At 37.5% G+C, this 19,686-nt stretch overlaps 1 protein-coding gene across 1 annotated transcript in view; it reads left to right on the top strand.

Annotated features, from left to right (window-relative positions):
- USH2A (usherin) overlaps positions 1-19,686 on the top strand; it is a 681,643-nt gene that overhangs the window by 472,874 nt on the left and 189,083 nt on the right. The window contains exons 44-46 of the mRNA XM_045081155.1: positions 1,792-2,004; positions 3,334-3,536; positions 7,630-7,742. Coding sequence (XP_044937090.1) covers positions 1,792-2,004; positions 3,334-3,536; positions 7,630-7,742 — 529 coding nt within the window. The remainder of the gene's footprint in view (positions 1-1,791; positions 2,005-3,333; positions 3,537-7,629; positions 7,743-19,686) is intronic.

Raw genomic sequence — 19,686 nt, 5'->3', positions numbered from 1 at the left:
TTTTAATGACCATAAAGAGAAAGGCCACATTTTCTTCTGTCTTTGGACTAGTACTACTGAACTATTTGGTTGCATACTTTTACATACAATATCAGGAAATTTTTAAACCAGCATTCCACCCCACAATCCTAACATGAACTGAGGTAATAGTTTCTGCTTAAGGTCTTTAAAAATAATACTAATCTAAGTAGAGCAGTACACTATGTAGTATACTTACACTATTTCCTACCTAAGAAAATGTAGCTGTTTTATGGTTTCTTTTTATTTTATTTATTTATTTTTTTTACTTTTTAGTTAATCTACGTACTTTTTAAATTTAAATTCAATTAGCCAACATAGAGTAGATCATTAGTTTTTGATGGAGTGTTCAATGATTTGCTAGTTGCATATCACATCCAGTGCACATCAGATCTTGTACCCTCCTTAATGCTGCACCTCTCTCCTTTCTGCAATCCTCGGTTTGTTTCCCAGAGCCAAGAATCTCTCCTGGATTTTTCTCCCTCTCTGATTTCTTGCCATTCAGTTTTCCCTCCTGTTCCCTATGTTCCTCTGCATTATTCCTTATGTTCCACATATGAGTTAAACCATATAACAATTGTCTTTCTCTGATTGACTTATTTCATTTAGCATGATAACCTCTAGTTCCATCCATGTCAATTTAGATGGTGGGTAGTCATCCTTTCTGATGGCTGAGTAGTATTTCATTGTATATATGAGCCATTTCTTTATCCATTCATCTGTTGAAGGACATCTGGCTCCTTCCATAGTCTTGCTCTTGGGGACATTGCTGCTATGAACATTGGGGTCCATGTGCCATATTTTCACTACATCCGTATCTTTGGGGTAAATACCCAGTAGTGAAATTTCTGGGTCATAGGACAGCTTTACTTTTAACTTCTTGAGGAACCTCTGTACTGTTTTCCAGAGCAGCTGTACTAGCTTGCATTCCCACCAAGCATCATTGTAGAAAGGTAATGTGAAGCAGAACTTAGAGCAAAGAAAGGAGAAACTTGGTAAAAGCAGAAAAAGAAAACAGTAAGCCTGTCTTTAAAAGGATGATGGTTGAGGAATTGATGAGTTATATTCGTGAGACAGTAAGTGATTGATTTTGGCACCCTTTAAGCATTTGTCTACATTATTGAAACACAATGAAGTAGGAGAAAAGAATGAGAACCTTGATAAAAATTCAGATATCATCCTGGGATCCGACTGAGCAAATCCTTAAGGAGAGTATGCTGTATCATTCTACAACATCAACAGGATGTTGTCATATCAGGATATCTGTCTAACATTCTTTTAGGTAGAATTTAGCATTTTCAAAAATGCCTCAAGTTCTAGGATCAATGTCAGGAAATGCCCTGATTTGCATTAGCATAGGCTCCTCTCAAGGATGATGTTGCTTAGAAATGGAAGTTGTTCCATGTTTTGAATACTTTATTTTACTCTTAGTTTCCTTTTATAACTGTTATGTTAGAGTTCTGAAGATTAGTTGAATAACTAATAGCATAATTAAATATTTAAAACTAGTAGCATAATTAAAATATTTAAAAGAAATTTAAAAGTTTATTTTCCTATAAAGGTAAGTTTCTATGTAATTAATCATAGGATGAGGGGAAGAAAAAGAAACTTTTTTTTAAGAAGTAAAAACCAGTGCCACCATAAAGAAGTCTCCATAAGCATTCCATGTCCCCCTTCTAGACACAGCTGAAGTTTATCTTCTGTTTTTTTTTCCCCCTGAGAAACCTTTTTAGATCAGGCACAATTACAGTATCCTGCATTTATCGTTAACAGCCTTTCAAGACCTACAAGGTGATGTTGAATATTACACACTTTTTTGGAGTTCTGCTACCTCAAATGAATCTCTCAAAATCCTCCCAGATGTAAACTCTCATGTCATCAGCCACTTAAATCCAAACACAGAGTATCGGATTTTTATCTCTGTCTTCAATGGAGTCCACAGCATCACCGGAGAAGTACTGCGCGCAACCACTTTCGATGGGGTGAGTCCAGATTTCAAGGGACACTTGGCTTCAGAGATGCAAATGAAATTGATTGATTCTTGCTGAGGTTGAGATCAGTCATCCCTCCATTATAAAATTTCCGGTGTTGGAGGGAAGGGGGTTGGGACTAAAATGCTTAAGTGCTCGCTGTCATCAAGTGGCAGATCAATACACAGTCCCTTAGAGACAGCAGCACAAGGCTCTAATAATGGGATATTAGCCCAGTTTGTTCCTGTTCTTTTCGGTGTATGCTGAGTTTGGAGCTGAGTTCACATCAATAAATGGTGACATTTAGAAACTTCTTTTTTTTAAGATTTGCTCTCAGAAGCAGTATGCTTTTCAAAACGACAGCCAGGCACCGTGAGGGCTCTCCCTGAGTCACCAGAAATGGTAGGTGGAAGTTCAGCCACTGAGAAAAATTGCCTATGACTCATTTCTAAGCCAGTTAGCAAGGGGGAGGAAGCAAGGGAAGCAACTTGTGAATCTGAAATGTGTTTGGAATGGTCTTTCTAATCTTTTTGGCTTTATAAAGTCTCATTATAAACATTATAATATCATTACCTCCCAAGCAAGTGTTCCAGGTCATTAGCAGAGCACTTTAAGTGTGGAACCCATTTCCCTTTGTGGTGCCAAAGGTCAACACCTTTTGTTTATAAAATAGAATGGATCACAAGGACAATTTTTCAGCTAGTTAAGATGGGTTCTTATGATAAAAATAGGTCTTTGCATAGTTATTTCTGACATGCTTGAATAATTGTGTAATTTAACGCCAAGCAAGATTTTTTTCCTAATGTTAGATTTCATCATTACCTATGGTAATCAACATTCAAAATCATTTACATAATGACAATATTGCATTATTGCTTCATATTGCTTGAGTTACAAGCTAGTAACATCAAATGATTTTTTACGTTCCACCAGCCTCAGCCTCAATGTATTTGAGTTTTATTTTTTGCTTAAGGAGCAAATTTTCTTTTTTCCTTTTTTTCCCCTGTGAGGTATGGGGTGAAGGGATGGGGAAAGAGACAAATAATAGATATGTGTTCGTGCTGCAGATGGGTGAATAATTTATCATCATATCCCACTGGTCACATAGTATTGAAGATTAGCACTATGCTGGTGGTATAAAGCATTTTACCACCAATTCTTATGGTTTCTAACTGAGAGTATAATAAGCCAATTTACAGAGGACTACAGACTGTGATAACTTCATCAGAGGAAAGCAGATAAGCAACAAACCCTTTGCTAAACCTAAATACTAATCTGCATTGAGTTTAACAAGTGCTTTTTCAGAGACAGCTGGAGTTTATTCAGTTTCTTCCTTTAATTCTAGAGCCTCAGGGCATGCTTCCTCCAGAGGTTGTCATCATCAACAGTACAGCTGTACGTGTCATCTGGACATCTCCTTCAAACCCAAATGGTGTTGTCACTGAATATTCCGTCTATGTAAATAATAAGCTCTACAAGACTGGAATGAATGTGCCTGGGTCTTTCATTCTGAGAGACCTGTCTCCCTTCACTGTCTATGACATTCAGGTTAGAACACTGTTTTTTGATGGTTCAGTTTATAGGTATGTTAAATAAAACATGCTAGGCTATGTCTCTCGGTGGACACCTTCAGTCTTGGATACAGATTATTTATTTACCGGGGGAGGGGAGAGAAAAGAGCTAAACTGATTAGGATTAAATCTATTTGCTGCGGGCAAACACATGAGTCTCTGGAGAGAAGATAATGGTAATATGGAAAACAATGGTGACGATATTCTCACCGGCAGGCAAAATGAGGCAAGCCATATATTGGCAGGAAATCTTGCCATGCAGTTTGCTTTTGTCCTGCCTGGTTCTTTTACGGCTATCAAAAGCAGAATCAGCCTGTGAATGATGTGGAGACATTTTTTTTTTTTAATGCCTACGTCCGCTGTTTACTAATTTAATATCCTCAAGGAAAGTGACATAACCTGTTTGGTGTCAGTTATCTTTTTGGTAAGACAATGGACTCCACAACTTAAAACATTCTATCCACCTCTGGCATTCCGTGATTCTGAAGGCAACAAGAAAAGTGACTATATGGCAGACAAGAATATATTAAAGGGTTTTGCCACATGTGTGGCAACCCTCCCCTATGTGAAAAGAGTTGTATTAAACATTTTTGCCCTTGAACCTTCTTTGAGACTCTGATGAACCCTTGAACCCTGCCCTGGAAAAACACGTTTGTATTTATGTGACAGAAGTCGGCTTCCACCTTCAGAATGCATTGACCATGCGAGGCCCAACTCACAGATCTCTTGGAGATCTACTGACCTTCAAAATAGAAAAAAAATATAGAGACAATGAAAGCATTTATAACCAGGAACTTGTCCCCAAGGCGTTGGAAATCTTATTACCATGCTAGGATGTAAAAGATAACAAGGCCAAATGTGGAAATTAATGATAAAAACAGAATGTTTCAGAAACTCAAAGTTTAGAGAGGAGGGTGGCAGTTTGGTAAGTTTTTAAAGAAACTGTGCTGATTCTAACAAAAGAACTTTGTAAATAATTTTCAAAAGACATTAGGCGTAGAAATTTTGATGGCCACAAAAACTTTTCACTGGCTTTGTCCATTAAGTGCTACCTCCTTCATTTTCCTGTACCTTACTTTCCCGCACACTTGAAGGTGAAACCCACACAATCATCTGGCTACAACCAATGCTTTAGCCTCTCCTACTGCTAGGCCCACCTTCTTCAGAAAGCAAAAAGATATTTGATAAAAGAGGAAAGATAGGTTGATTGTTTTTCATTCTACTCCGTGATTTCCATGAACTGACCTGAGGCATCTAACATGGAACATGCAGTCAGATGCTCATCTCCATAGCTTTTCGAGTGAGTCCTTATGTGCCCATGCATCATAGGTAAAATTATAAAATAAAAATCATACTTAAAAAATCATACTCAAATTATAAAATCAAATTATAAAATTTTGCATTATAGGTAAAATTATAAAATAAAAATCATACTCAAAATAAAAATCATACTCAAAAAATCATACTCAAATTATAAAATAAAAATCATACTCAAAATAATCTTTATGAACAAGGTTAATTTAGGAAGGCGATAGAGGGTTTGCTAGATTATTCTCTTTGGGGCCCTTGTGGAGAAAGACATTGAGTCCTCAAAAGGCAATTTAGTCATTTGTTTTACCAGGACTCAAAATGCAATGTAAGGTGAGATCTCTGGGTGCTGTGTACACGCATCCTGATCCAAGTTTCTGACCATACAGCAAGAGTTGATGTGTCAGTGCTTCAGGCATGTTCTACTCTGAAAGGCTTCACTCAGACCTACTGACTTGAGTTGCTAGTGGCCTGATGAGAGAGCATTTTGATCAGATTTAGTACATGGAAAAAGATAAGGAGACAATAGACCAAATTAGAATCTAATACTTAAATTGTGTTATTAGGAACTAAGATAATCTTATCCTTGATAACTATATTTTTGTGAAGCTCTTCACATTCCAGGAATACTGCTTGAAGTAGTTGTTAGATCACTGGAAATTTGAATACCAAATACCAAAGATTTTCATTTACGATATCAAAGATGATTTGACCCCATTTAAAATACGCATCTAATTGATATGCCTAATACTTTAGAATTAAGGTTCTGTATGTTAACCTCCTCTGTAAAATAGCCAGTATTGAGACAGCAGACACATAGATGCCAATGAAAATATCTACTTTTTTGAATAAACTCCTTTATGTATTTCTTTTTAAATGGAATAATATATTTTTTAAAAGATTTTATTTATTTATTTGGCAGAGATCACAAGTAGGCAGAGAAGCAGGCAGAGAGAGAGGAAGGGAAGCAGGCCCCCCACCGAGCAGAGAGCCCGATGTGGGACTGAATCCCAGGACCCTGAGATCACGACCCAAGCCGAAGGCAGCAGCTTAACCCACTGAGCCACCCAGGCGCCCTGGAATAATATTTTCAATTTTTGATTCTATTTTATTTTTAATATGAAACTGTAAACCTTTATAATTTGTGTTTCATTCACATTATACAATGAAGCTATTGCAGCAGAAAGCTGCTCTAGAGATAGAGACATGGAACATTACTTTAGTAAGGATGAGAAAAATATTGACAAATTTCTCCACACTCAAACTAAAAGCTTTCTGGAGAACCATTTGAATATAGCTAAGTAATTTGGGACTTAGAGCTATTTAGATAAGACAATAAAGTAAGTAAAATCCAGATCAGATATCTCATACCTACCAGTTTGATCTTATTCCCTGATTTCCCTAACCCCCAATTCATGAACCAATGAAATGGACTTGTGAGGACTCAGTAAAATTTGTGCCAGTACCCATTGTAATTTTGAGCACATATTATTTACATAATAAATTCAGTTGAATTGATTTCGAAGTACCTCATTATGCACCATATATGTCAAATATTTCTCAATATGCATGAAGTTCTGTTGTCATTAATTCAAGTATATTTTAGGTTTCTTTGCCTTTAAATTATTTGGGGTTTCATGGGACATACTCAGTGTGGTGGACCTTGATAGTGTCCAAGTATCTACTAAATATTACCTCAAAAGTCAAAAGACTCTATTGCATAAATAAGGATCACAACTTAAACAGCATCATAAAAATATACCTCAGCTCCTATTTAGGTGTAAAGTGCCGTACGAATGAAATGGCATAACTACTACATACAGTAATGATTGCATTAGTCTTTTCTCATTGCCAGTGGATATTCAGAGGACTGCTTCACTCGTTCTCTGCACTAACATCTAAGCTCAGCCCTAGTGTTTAAGACTCCTCTGCATCCAGCTTTCCTCCTTTATTTATGTATTAGATGCTGAAAGTAAATTAGTGTTGGAAAAAGTGCAGATTCTCTTTGGCTTACCCTTTCATTGGGAACAGAATGATGTGGCTCTATGGATGTTCTACCAGCAATCTTCCGTACATTCATTTGTCTCTCCCCCTCGTGGCAGCATGTGTTCCTTTTGTGTTACTAATGCTTGATGGGCCCCATTTCTAGCCTTCATTACTCCACCCTCCTCTGTTTTTATTCAGGATAGGTGGCAGAATTAAAGGGTTAAATGATGATTTTCTGCTGTGATTAAGGTAAAAATACAATTGCAGCTGGAACCAATGGATATAAAAGAGCTCAGCCACACTGAAAGACTTCTCTAGGTTTCATTTTTCTTCTATTCCACATTAGCATTTAGGCCATTCGTTGTAAAGTGTCAAGACTTCCGGGAGATATCATCATTACACAACCTGGTTATAGATCTAGAGAGCCGTACGCAGTGATAACCTATTCTGCTTGCAAACTGTCACCTAAACATTTTCCATTCCTCAGCTGTGCTCCAGATAGATTACTATGTCTGTCTCTTTCTTAATGGTTGGAACCAGAGGCTAAACATCACCATTTTCATCACTAAATCAGTTGTCTTGAGCTCCTTTCTATATTCTATGCTGATTTGGTCCCAGTAGAGTCAATTGACATCAAAAATTAATATTAATAGAACTCCAAGAAGTTGTAGAGAACTAGGGGAGTCCTGTGAAATGAGGGTGTGTGGATTCAACCCATTGGCAGTCTGTGCTTTGAAAATAATTGGATGTATTCTTTTGTAAATTAATGTCTACAGGTTGAAGTCTGTACCAAATACGCCTGTATGAAGAGTAATGGAACCCAAATCACCACTGTGGAAGATACCCCAAGTGATATACCAATGCCCACAATTCATGGCATCACTTCAAGGTAAAATTTTTGCCAGTTAATCTAAAGAGCTGATCATAAGCAATGAAAATTAAAAACCAAAGATTTTATCCCAGCAATGACAATCTCATTTTAAAAGTTGCTATAAAAATCTGTATAAATCAAGAGGTACCTGGATGGCTCAGTCAGTAAGGCATCAGATTCTTGATTTTGGCTCAGGTCATGGTTTTAGGGTTGTGAAATCAAGCCCCATGTGGGGCTTTGCACTGGGCGTGGAGCCTAGGTAACATTCTCTTTCTTTCCCTTTATCCTTCTCTCCCCCGCCAAAACATCTGTAAATCAGAATTTTTGTATTATTAGTTACTGATTTTCACTGAACACATCATCTAATATTTAAGTTTTAATGTCCCTGATTTTCCAGAATTATCTCCCTTTATTTAGTAACCTGTGAACAAATGCTTGAAAGTACAAAATATTTTCTATATTTAAATGTGTCCTTAGTGCTCTCTTCGGCAGCACATACGCTAAATGTGTCCTTAAGTGAATCCTTTGGTAATGCAAAGAATATAATTTTAATTAGGTTAGCTACCTTCTAAATTAATCTCTTTGAAAAAAAAAATAGATAGATGTACATATGTCAGATTGCCCTAAACCTAGAAACATCTATAAAATAAACAAGGGAGATAATCTTTGCATAACCTTTACCAATATCATCAGACTCTTGGTAGGATCTCCATTTGTTGCTGAGAAATAGCCATAGTTTGAAAATGAGTCTCTTTTCAATTCAAGTTATAATAATAGTAATAAAAAGATTTAACATGAAGTTTCCCAAGCCAAAAGTGAGATGACAATTGTTCTTGCCACATCAATCTGAGGCTAGAGAAAGAAATCTGAGTCCTCCCACATCATTCTTTTCACCCACCCAAATGTATCACCCTTCACCATTACACATACGCCCACACCTCCCACATATACATGCTGACCAAAATAATTAATCTGTTCTAAGAGATTTCAATTCTGAAGGATTCCACTGAAACATATTGAAGTTTACATCTTTTTAAAAATCAGTTTAAAATATCTCTACTAGTGAACCAGCTCCTACTTTCGTTGATTTGGTTCATTGAAAAAATTAATAAAATTGATAAACCCCTGGTCCGACTTATCAAAAATAAAAGAGAAAGGACCCAAATAAATAAAATCATGAATGAAAGAGGAGAGATCACAACTAACACCAAAGAAATACAAACTATTATAAGAACATACTATGAGCAACTCTACGGCAATAAATTTGACAATCTGGAAGAAATGGATGCATTCCTAGAAACATATAAACTACCACAACTGAACCAGGAAGAAATAGAAAGCCTGAACAGACCCATAACCAGTAAGGAGATTGAAACAGTCATTAAAAATCTCCAAACAAACAAAAGCCCAGGGCCAGACGGCTTCCCGGGGGAATTCTACCAAACATTTAAAGAACTAATTCCTATTCTCCTAAAACTGTTCCAAAAAATAGAAATGGAAGGAAAACTTCCAAACTCATTTTATGAGGCCAGCATCACCTTGATCCCAAAACCAGACAAGGATCCCACCAAAAAAGAGAGCTATAGACCAATATCCATGATGAACACAGATGCGAAAATACTCAACAAAATACTAGCCAATAGGATTCAACAGTACATTAAAAAGATCATTCACCACGACCAAGTGGGATTTATTCCAGGGCTGCAAGGTTGGTTCAACATCCGCAAATCAGTCAATGTGATACAACACATCAATAAAAGAAAGAACAAGAACCATATGATACTCTCAATAGATGCTAAAAAAGCATTTGACAAAGTACAGCATCTCTTCCTGTTCAAAACTCTTCAAAGTGTAGGGATAGAGGGCACATACCTCAATATCATCAAAGCCATCTATGAAAAACCCACCACAAATATCATTCTCAATGGAGAAAAACTGAAAGCTTTTCTGCTAAGGTCAGGAACACGGCAGGGATGTCCATTATCACCACTGCTATTCAACATAGTACTAGAGGTCCTAGCCTCAGCAATCAGACAACAAAAGGAAATTAAAGGCATCCAAATCGGCAAAGAAGAAGTCAAATTATCACTCTTCGCAGATGATATGATACTATATGTGGAAAACCCAAAAGACTCCACTCCAAAACTGCTAGAACTTATACAGGAATTCAGTAAAGTGTCAGGATATAAAATCAATGCACAGAAATCAGTTGCATTTCTCTACACCAACAGCAAGACAGAAGAAAGAGATATTAAGGAGTCAATCCCATTTACAATTGCACCCAAAACCATAAGATACCTAGGAATAAACCTAACCAAAGAGACACAGAATCTATACTCAGAAAACTATAAAGTACTCGTGAAAGAAATTGAGGAAGACACAAAGAAATGGAAAAATGTTCCATGCTCCTGGATTGGAAGAATAAATATTGTGAAAATGTCTATGCTACCTAAAGCAATCTACACATTTAATACAATTCCTATCAAAGTAGCATCCATCTTTTTCAAAGAAATGGAACAAATAATTCTAAAATTTATATGGAACCAGAAAAGACCTCGAATAGCCAAAGGGATATTGAAAAAGAAAGCCAACATTGGTGGCATCACAATTCCGGACTTCAAGCTCTATTACAAAGCTGTCATCATCAAGACAGCATGGTACTGGCACAAAAACAGACACATAGATCAATGGAACAGAATAGAGAGCCCAGAAATAGACCCTCAACTCTATGGTCAACTCATCTTTGACAAAGCAGGAAAGAATGTCCAATGGAAAAAAGACAGCCTCTTCAATAAATGGTGCTGGGAAAATTGGACAGCCACATGCAGAAAAATGAAATTGGACCATTTCCTTACACCACACACAAAAATAGACTCAAAATGGATGAAGGACCTCAATGTGCAAAAGGAATCCATCAAAATCCTTGAGGAGAACACAGGCAGCAACCTCTTCGACCTCAGCCGCGGCAACATCTTCCTAGGAACAGCGCCAAAGGCAAGGGAAGCAAGGGCGAAAATGAACTATTGGGATTTCATCAAGATCAAAAGCTTTTGCACAGCAAAGGAAACAGTTAACAAAATCAAAAGACAACTGACAGAATGGGAGAAGATATTTGCAAATGACATATTAGATAAAGGACTAGTGTCCAGAATCTATAAAGAACTTAGCAAACTCAACACCCAAAGAACAAATAATCCAATCAAGAAATGGGCAGAGGACATGAACAGACATTTCTGCAAAGAAGACATCCAGATGGCCAACAGACACATGAAAAAGTGCTCCATATCACTCGGCATCAGGGAAATACAAATCAAAACCACAATGCAATATCACCTCACACCAGTCAGAATGGCTAAAATCAACAAGTCAGGAAATGACAGATGCTGGCGAGGATGCGGAGAAAGGGGAACCCTCCTACACTGTTGGTGGGAATGCAAGCTGGTGCAACCTCTCTGGAAAACAGCATGGAGGTTCCTCAAAATGTTGAAAATAGAACTGCCCTATGACCCAGCAATTGCACTATTGGGTATTTACCCTAAAGATACAAACATCGTGATCCAAAGGGGCACGTGTACCCGAATGTTTATAGCAGCAATGTCCACAATAGCCAAACTATGGAAAGAACCTAGATGTCCATCAAGAGATGAATGGATCAAGAAGATGTGGTATATATACACAATGGAATACTATGCAGCCATCAAAAGAAATGAAATCTTGCCATTTGCGACAACATGGATGGAACTAGAGCGTATCATGCTTAGCAAAATAATTCAAGCGGAGAAAGACAACTATCATATGATCTCCCTGATATGAGGAAGTGGTGATGCAACATGGGGGCTTAAGTGGGTACGAGAAGAATCAATGAAACAAGATGGGATTGGGAGGGAGACAAACCATAAGTGACTCTTAATCTCACAAAACAAACTGAGGGTTGCTGGGGGGAGGGGGTTTGGGAGAAGGGGGTGGGATTATGGACATTGGGGAGGGTATGTGCTTTGGTGAGTGCTGTGAAGTGTGTAAACTTGGTGATTCACAGACCTGTACCCCTGGGGATAAAAATATATTTTTATAAAAAATAAAAAATTATATAAAATGAAAAAAAATGATGAAACAGAGACATGAATGCTTTAATAGAAGCTCCCATTAAAAAAAAGTTGGGGGTGGGAAGGCAAATGACATTAACTGACTTCTAATTAATTCTGAAGTCTAGCTCAACACATGTCACTAACCGTTGGGGCAAAAAAAGTATAATGATTAGAGACCAGTTTTGGTATTTGAGAGTAGTTCTCTTTGATTCTCGATTATCTGTGTTCCTGGATCTGTAATTTTTTTTTTCCCATTAAAAACTTTCTTTGTTCACTATAAAAAAAAAAAAAAAAATATCTCTACTAGAACGGAAGGCTAAAATAGTTAGAAAACCCCAAGTAATTGGATGCTTGGCTGTTCAGGGCAAAGATCATATCTTGTGTCCTTGAATATATCTTTTATCCAACACTCTATATATACTCATCTAATTTCAGATGTGCTAATTAATTGATAATCCCATCAGATTTTCCCCATCTATCCACAGAATTGCCTACTCTACAGAGGCAAAATAATCAAACGAAAAAGCTACCAGCAGATACATTTGTGGCTATAATAATATAAGAAGAAAAAGTAATACAAAAATGTATAAGGCATGGTTTTAAATTTTCAAAGTTTCAGTCCACTGACTGGAGACACGGCCCTAAACAAATGTTTACAGAACAATGTGAAAAACACCATAATATATGTTTATAATATGCAGGAAAAACATAAAGAAAAAAACACCAAACTCTACCCAGGATTACCAGTGAAGGCATCATGAAAGATGCAACATTTGAGTCCAGTCAAAGAACTCAAGGAAGAATTATAGTTAGGTGGGTGGATGTTGTCAAATATCTTGTCTGTTAACATCCTCATGACTCAAGCCTAGGTGAATGGCATAAAGAATATGTCTTAAATTGCATATCCAGCTGTAGGTAAAAATCTGTAAGCTTTATTAGAAATTTAAAAATGCTTGTCTGTGTCTGTGTTTCCAGAATACCTTTTTCCTTTAAAAAGATTCCTGCAGGGCATCTGGGTGGCTCAGTTGGTTAAGCATCTGCCTTTGGCTCAGGTCATGATCCCAGAGTCCTGGAATTGAGTCCTGAAAGCTGCTTCTCCCTCTGCCTCTCTCTCTCTCTCTCTGTCATGAATAAATGAATAAAATATCTTGAAAAGAAAGATTCCTACAGATACTAGCAGAGGAACAGTATTTTTTTAGTTGTGTTTCAAATTTACTCTCAAATATACTAAGCTGATGGCAAAAACATTAAAAAGGGTGTTTTACAACAAGAGTAAGGAAAACAACAGAGCAGACAACAGAAGAGAGATTTTAACACAGTTTTGGGAGCAATATTTGGCAAGGAGAAACAAATGACTTAGTACAGTGGAGAACGTTTACAACCAAAGTGTTGGTTGGCAGAGGGAGATAATGATGGAAAACAAACTAATTTGCCCTGCAGAGAACCTCAGTATCTAAGCACTTACAAACTTTAAAGATAGTAAAGAAGAGAAAGATGGGTTAAGGTTCAAAGCTGGAATCATAGGATTAGTAAAAGTCTGAAAAAACTAGTTAGAACCTATAATTAGTCAGTATTCTCCTGAGAAACAGAACCCAAAACTAAAGACCCAAGAAAGCAGGTGGTATAGTCTCTCAAAGGTTTGAGGATCAGGGAAACAAATGGTGTAGGTTCCAGTCCAAAGCTGAGAACAGGAGAAGACTGACTTGTCTTAGCTCAAGAAGTCAGGTAAAGAAAGGGAATTTCCCCTTCTTCAACCTTTCTGTGCTATTTGGATTCTCAGCTGATTGGGTAATGCCCACCTACAAGGACTAGGCAATCTGCTTAACCAAGTCCACCATTTCACATGCTAATCTACTAGGAAACAACGTCACAGATGTAACCTGAAGTAATACTTAGCCAAATATCTGAGCACCTTGTGGCTCAGTCAAGTTGATGCATAAAATTAATCATCAAAAAATTAAAGGTTCCTCACCTCCATATTATGCGTGCATATGTCTACTTCTGGCATATTCCACTTCCAGGAGATCAGAAGAGGATTCTCAGGAGAAACAAACAGGTTCATAGGAATTAAGGCTACCTAGGATCAGTGGAAAGCTGGGATGAAAGGCAAAGCTAAAACTCATGATCAAGTAGAAAATTACAGTTGGACTGATGAAAGCCTTTGTTACATTCCCTGGCATTGATCTCAAAAACATTGTGAGAAGAATGTTGAAATCTCCAAATATATTTGTGGCTTATCTATTTCTTTTTTAGAGCTATCTGTTTTTTGCCCCATATGTTTTCATGCTTTATTATTAGGTACATACATGTTCAGGATTGCTATGTCTTGGTAAATTGATTCTTTCATCATGGTGTAATATCCTTTTTCTTTCTTGATAATTTTCTCATTATCAATCATAATTTGTCGATATTCAGATAACCACTTAGCTTTCTTTTGATTTGTGTAATTTTTGAGTGATGGGTTTGGATTGTTTCCTAGACAATTTAAATATTAGGTTGTGATAATTTGAGTCCTGTTAAAAATTTGAGGGATGAAATTTTGGTTTGCTTCATTTAGCAGGTAATCATATGGTTAACTTCAGACTGCAAATTCTGTCTTGCTTTGTATGCCCAGTGGTTCCAATGTCAGTGCATTTTTCAAAAGTTTTGCTATGCATGTCTGCTCCATGCGTGCACTTTTCAGTGGCTAATCTGGTATTTGTTTGAGGGATTATGTAATGGTTCAGGTCTCAAAGTCTTTGCTGCAATGCTTAGATTTCGTATAGGAAGCAACCATGCATGTATAGTTTGGAGTTGAGTCGGGACTTGTGTTGGTGCATACACAGAATTAGAAGATCACCTTGCTTTCTCTTCTGTGAGATTTCTCCCAAAATGTCTAGGTTTTCCAGATTTTCCTTGTACTTCCTCTGTGGGATTGGTTAAAAAGACATGGTTTCTTTTGGAATTTTGGCTTTCCAAGTTACCTTACATTTTATGCAAATGAGACTGTTTTGGGTGTGATAAGATGAGAGAAAATAGAAGGAAAAAGAGGGTTATTCTCCCCCACACCATTTTTGTTGTTGTTGTTGTTGACCACAGGAGCTTCTTGTCCTGGTTTCTCTGGTTGGAAAGAGGATTTTTGGGGGAGGATTTTAGATTCTTGTTTGACCAGGACTGCTATAGTGCAGCTCCTTGACTAGAGTCATCTTCAGAGCAGAGTCCAGAGGAAAAAAAAGAAAAAAAACAGGGATTTCACCCACACTCTCTGGGTTATAAGGTCTTTTTGTACTCTGGCCAGAAAGAGGGTTTCTCACATAGATTTTTCTTTCCCAGTTCACAGTTCTACACTGGGACTGCTCTTGGGTTAAACTGGGGAAATAAGAGAAGAAACTATGACAAATTCAATCTTTCATCTTTTTTCCCCAAGTTTTAGCTCCCCTCCTGATCTGTCTCTGTTGTCTCCTAATTGTCTCTATCTGTCTTTGTTAAACCTTTCAGAATCCTCGGATGGTTGTTTCCTGTTTTGCATACTTTTTAGTGTTGATCAGAGAAAGAGGTGGTAATAGGTCTACTCTGTATTGGCCAGCCACAGAAAGTCCCTCTCAACCACATATGTATTTTTTTAATTCTAATCCCTTTAGCAAACTTATTTCCTTTTTTTTTTTTAAAGATTTTATTTATTTATTTGACAGACAGAGATCACAAGTAGGCAGAGAGGCAGGCAGAGAGAGAGGGGGGGAAGCAGGCGCCCTGCTGAGCAGAGAGCCCGATGTGGGGCTCGATCCCAGGACCCTGGGATCATGACTGGAGCCGAAGGCAGAGACTTTAACCCACTGCGCCACCCAGGCACCCCCTTATTTCCTTAAAAAAAAAAAAGTGCTTATTTATTTTTAAGGGAGGGGCCAGGGGCAGAGGGAGAGAGAATCTCAGCAGACTCACCACTGAGCAGAAGCTCAGTCTCTAGAACCCTGAGATCGTGACCTGAGCTGCAACCAAGAGTCAGACATTTAATTGACTGAGCCATCCAGCCATTCCAACTTTATTTCCTTTTTGTTGTTTTTTCTCTTTCTACCTTCCTTGCTTCCATTTTTTTTTTTTTTAAAGAAAAAACTTGATAGAAATCATTCACAACCAAATATTGGCAAGGAAAATCTTTCCTTTCTAAAAATGATTCATCATAGAAGAGCAACAATTTCCAAAGGCAACTCTAATGAGCAGCCACAGGCTGCCAAGCCATTAATCAAAATTATACCAACACCAAAGCAGTTAGCCTCCTATGTGCATGTTATTATTTGTGTAATTTTATTATACTTCTGGCAATGTATACTTGTTAGTTATGTTTTTATTTTGGTTCAAAAAAATCTCTTTTGTATTAGCAATGAGCAAAATCAAATGAGAAGTTTTCCAGAAAAATGTCAGCAGACTGAGTTAACTTCTATAGCACTTAGAACAACTTGGTTTCTAATAAGACGCATATTTCTTGGATTCTTTGTTTATTTTTGGTAGGGCACGGTTGTCAGTAACCTTTAAGTTTCATATATTTTAATAACATATACAGATAGTATTTGAGCCTGTTTGATTATATCCATGGAATGCATCAGGTCATCTTTGTATTTGTCTTAATTTATGCCTTATAATGTCTGCAGCACAAGCACTTATACATGCTTTTCCTATTACATATAAACCAAAGACACTATAGCAAACAATGTCGAAGGATCACACGAGCACTTCTAGTTCTTTACACTGTTCCTCCAGAAATAAACTCTGCTTCTACATCACATTTTCCATACTTGTCATATTATCATCAGCTGCTTCTATATCCCAAAAGAATACTAACTAGTGATCGATAGCCCAGACATGTCTGGCCATGGCCTACACGTGCCCTGGGTAGTTCATTTATTTGCCTTGGTGGATTTGCTAGAGTGGAATTTAATCAATAGTTAATTCATTAATTCTGGTCCTTGAGAATGTGGAGTCTATGCTGGATGAAGATAGCTGGCTATCTTCGGTTTGGGCTAAAATATGATAAACAGGGGAGCTGACGGCTTCACTTAGTGCTGGGCTGCCTGGAAAGTTTACTTATTTATTCTCTATACCTGGATAAGCTTTAAAAAAAAAAAAAGTAAGAGAATATAAACAAGAAAGAGATTTTATTAGTTACTGCTAGTATTCCAAAGTGCCTAATTTCCATGGATGAGGGTCAAAGGAAAGCAGAGAGAGAACACAGATCATGTCTTTTATTGTTTTTAATTGGAACCATGGCAGTGTTTTCAGCTCCAAATCAGTTCAGGGCTGTTTTATTGATGAGGAATCTGTGGTATAATGTCTTTGTAGCATTCGCAAATAATTGTTTAAAAATTTGCCTGAAGCTACTGAATGATATAAATTATATTTTTACATACGGACTTTTCAGAAGCCTTTATGATAGCAGCACAGGCTGTGTGTCTTTAAATGAAGGTTAAACCACTATCATCATTTATAAATCCTCTTATATTTTCAAATTACTTAGTTTAGGGTTCAAAATAGCAAAAGAGGTTATAGCTTGTAGAAAAAGATTTTCCTCTTTCAGCTCACCAAATTTGAGGTGAAATTTTGAGGCCTCTTTTTTTTTTTTTTTAGAGTATGACTTTTTTTTTTAATTTTCCCTTTCTGATTTTTTTCAGTGACTGAAGTAAAATTTTATATTTTGTGTGAAAAACTTAATCTTTTTTTAATAGAATGTTGGGCTGTAGATGTAATATGTCAAATCAGTCTTCTTCTTCACCCATATTTTAAACTTCCTCTCTCACCAATACGGACAACTGGAGACACATTTTAATTTGACCTGGAACTTTCTGTTAGAGTCTGTCTTTCTTTCTTTCATTTTTTCGTTCTTTCTTTCATAGGCTGTATGTCCAACATGTGTTCAGACTCACAACCCTAGCATCAGGAGTGGCATATTCTACTGACTGAGCCAGCCAGGTATCCCTCTGTTAGGGTCTTTAAAGGATCCCTCTTGAAAGGGCTCATTTGAGGTACATTTACTACCGTTGTACAGATACAATCCAATATTATAATCCAGCCATTATTATCTTAATAGCCAGTGAGTTCTGATAACAGACACACTGTTTGACTAAAAGACCTTACAGAATAGCGAGCTTACTCTTAAGTCCCTGCCATCAGTACCCCTGCCATTTCCTCAGCAACCTCTCTTTCCCAAACTCTTTTAACTTCCACAGAAGCTGCTTAGTCCCTGAGGTAGACCGTGTGGATTTCAGCCAAATCCATCTCTTCCTCATACACTTTGGTCTTTAAGGGCTACACTGTCCCCTGCACTCTGAATACCCATTCATTTCTTTTATTGGGTCCATTCCAAATCCATTTATTCATTATGGGTGTCCTGAATAGAAAGGCTCTCCCTCCTAATCAGATAATTTAAACATCACAGTTTTGGTTATTCCAATGTCTCAAAGGTCTCTGGCCCTGTTTTCTCCCTACACTCTAGTCTCATGTATGCAGTTGTCTACTGATTTTCTGTAGTGCTCTCCACCCATCGCTTCCACTACCTCAAACCTCAGCAGCTCATTCTCACCTAACTCATTATCTTTCCCAACAGCCATTTTCACAAATGCACCACCACCTGCATGCTATTACAGACATAGATCTTGGAATTTTTTTTTAATCTCCTGAGTTGACTAAATAGCAATTTTAGTACATTTCCTTTTGACACATCATCTTAATGGAGACCTCATCTCCATTTCCATTCCACCACCACCACCCTGGCTCATGTTTTCATCATTTAAGATTATGTAACCCATTTATGTAGCTGTCTCAATTCATTGAGATACAGAGAGGTAAAATCTTTGCTCTTTGCTCACTACTTGCTGTCTTAAACATAGTCCTTTGGTTGTCCTCTCTTCAAGTCTTGAATGTCTCTCAGAAACATCTTATGGCTTTTGTATTATTTTTAGTTATGAGTCTCACTTTGGTAATTAAGATTCATGATCCAGTGTTAAAAAGTCTTTTCTGTCTTCAGCAAAATATTAAGCTCATGTCTGGTTCAAAGATTCTACCATGTCACAGGCTCAGCTTGATCACACCTTGCCCATTCCCTTCTCTTTGCTTTTTCTTTCCTGTCCCCTTTAATCTAGTGTGTCAATGTTATTATTTCATTGACAACACTGAGTGACCATCAAAGGCCTCCATGTGTCAGGTGACACTTTTCTGGACAATTGCATTTCCCTTGAGAGGTCCTGAGAGGATCTCCACATATCCAAGTTCCCAGACATGAGGGTTGCTCTCTGTAACTGATCTGTGGTGGTGCCAACAGAGTAGGACGTCCCAAGGACTCTTCTTTCTGGAGTCTCCTCTTCCTAGAAGGCTGCCATCATGAGCAGTATATCTTTAAGCTGGCTCAAGCCTAGGTGAGTTGCAGGATTGCATGGTTGAAGAGAACCTCACGATCTGTGCTATGTGGCACTCTTCATTTTATCTTTCCACTGCAGCTGCTCTGGATAATACCTAGCCACAGGATTCTCTTATCTTTCTCTAAAGGAAAGCACCTTTTCTTTGCTTATATAGACTGTCAAGCTCCATGTCAAGCTGTTCCTGAACTCCTTACTATTCTCCTGGGACAACAATAGATTAGATTTAGACATTTCTATATCTCAATAAGTACAACCATGAGAACAAGTGCTTCCCATTTCTCCGCTTCCGGGGTCCCTAAGTGACATGTTCGGAATGCCTTCTTCAGCTTCCCATATGTTAGCAGAATTTAAGGGGTGGATTTGATGTCACTCTTCACCGAGTAAATAACGCCTCTTTTGCTCCTTGCCTCAAAAACCTCCGATGGCTTTCCAACACACTCAAAAACAAATCCAGTTTTTTCTGTGTTGTGCAGAATCCTACACCATCAGAAA

This window comes from Mustela putorius, unplaced genomic scaffold (assembly GCF_011764305.1).
Source record: "Mustela putorius furo isolate JIRA1106 unplaced genomic scaffold, ASM1176430v1.1 tig00000508_pilon_pilon_pilon, whole genome shotgun sequence".
Classification (NCBI taxonomy): domain Eukaryota; kingdom Metazoa; phylum Chordata; class Mammalia; order Carnivora; family Mustelidae; genus Mustela; species Mustela putorius.
The sequence above is the reverse complement of the archived record's forward strand: the minus strand, read 5'-3'. Positions and strand labels throughout refer to the sequence as shown.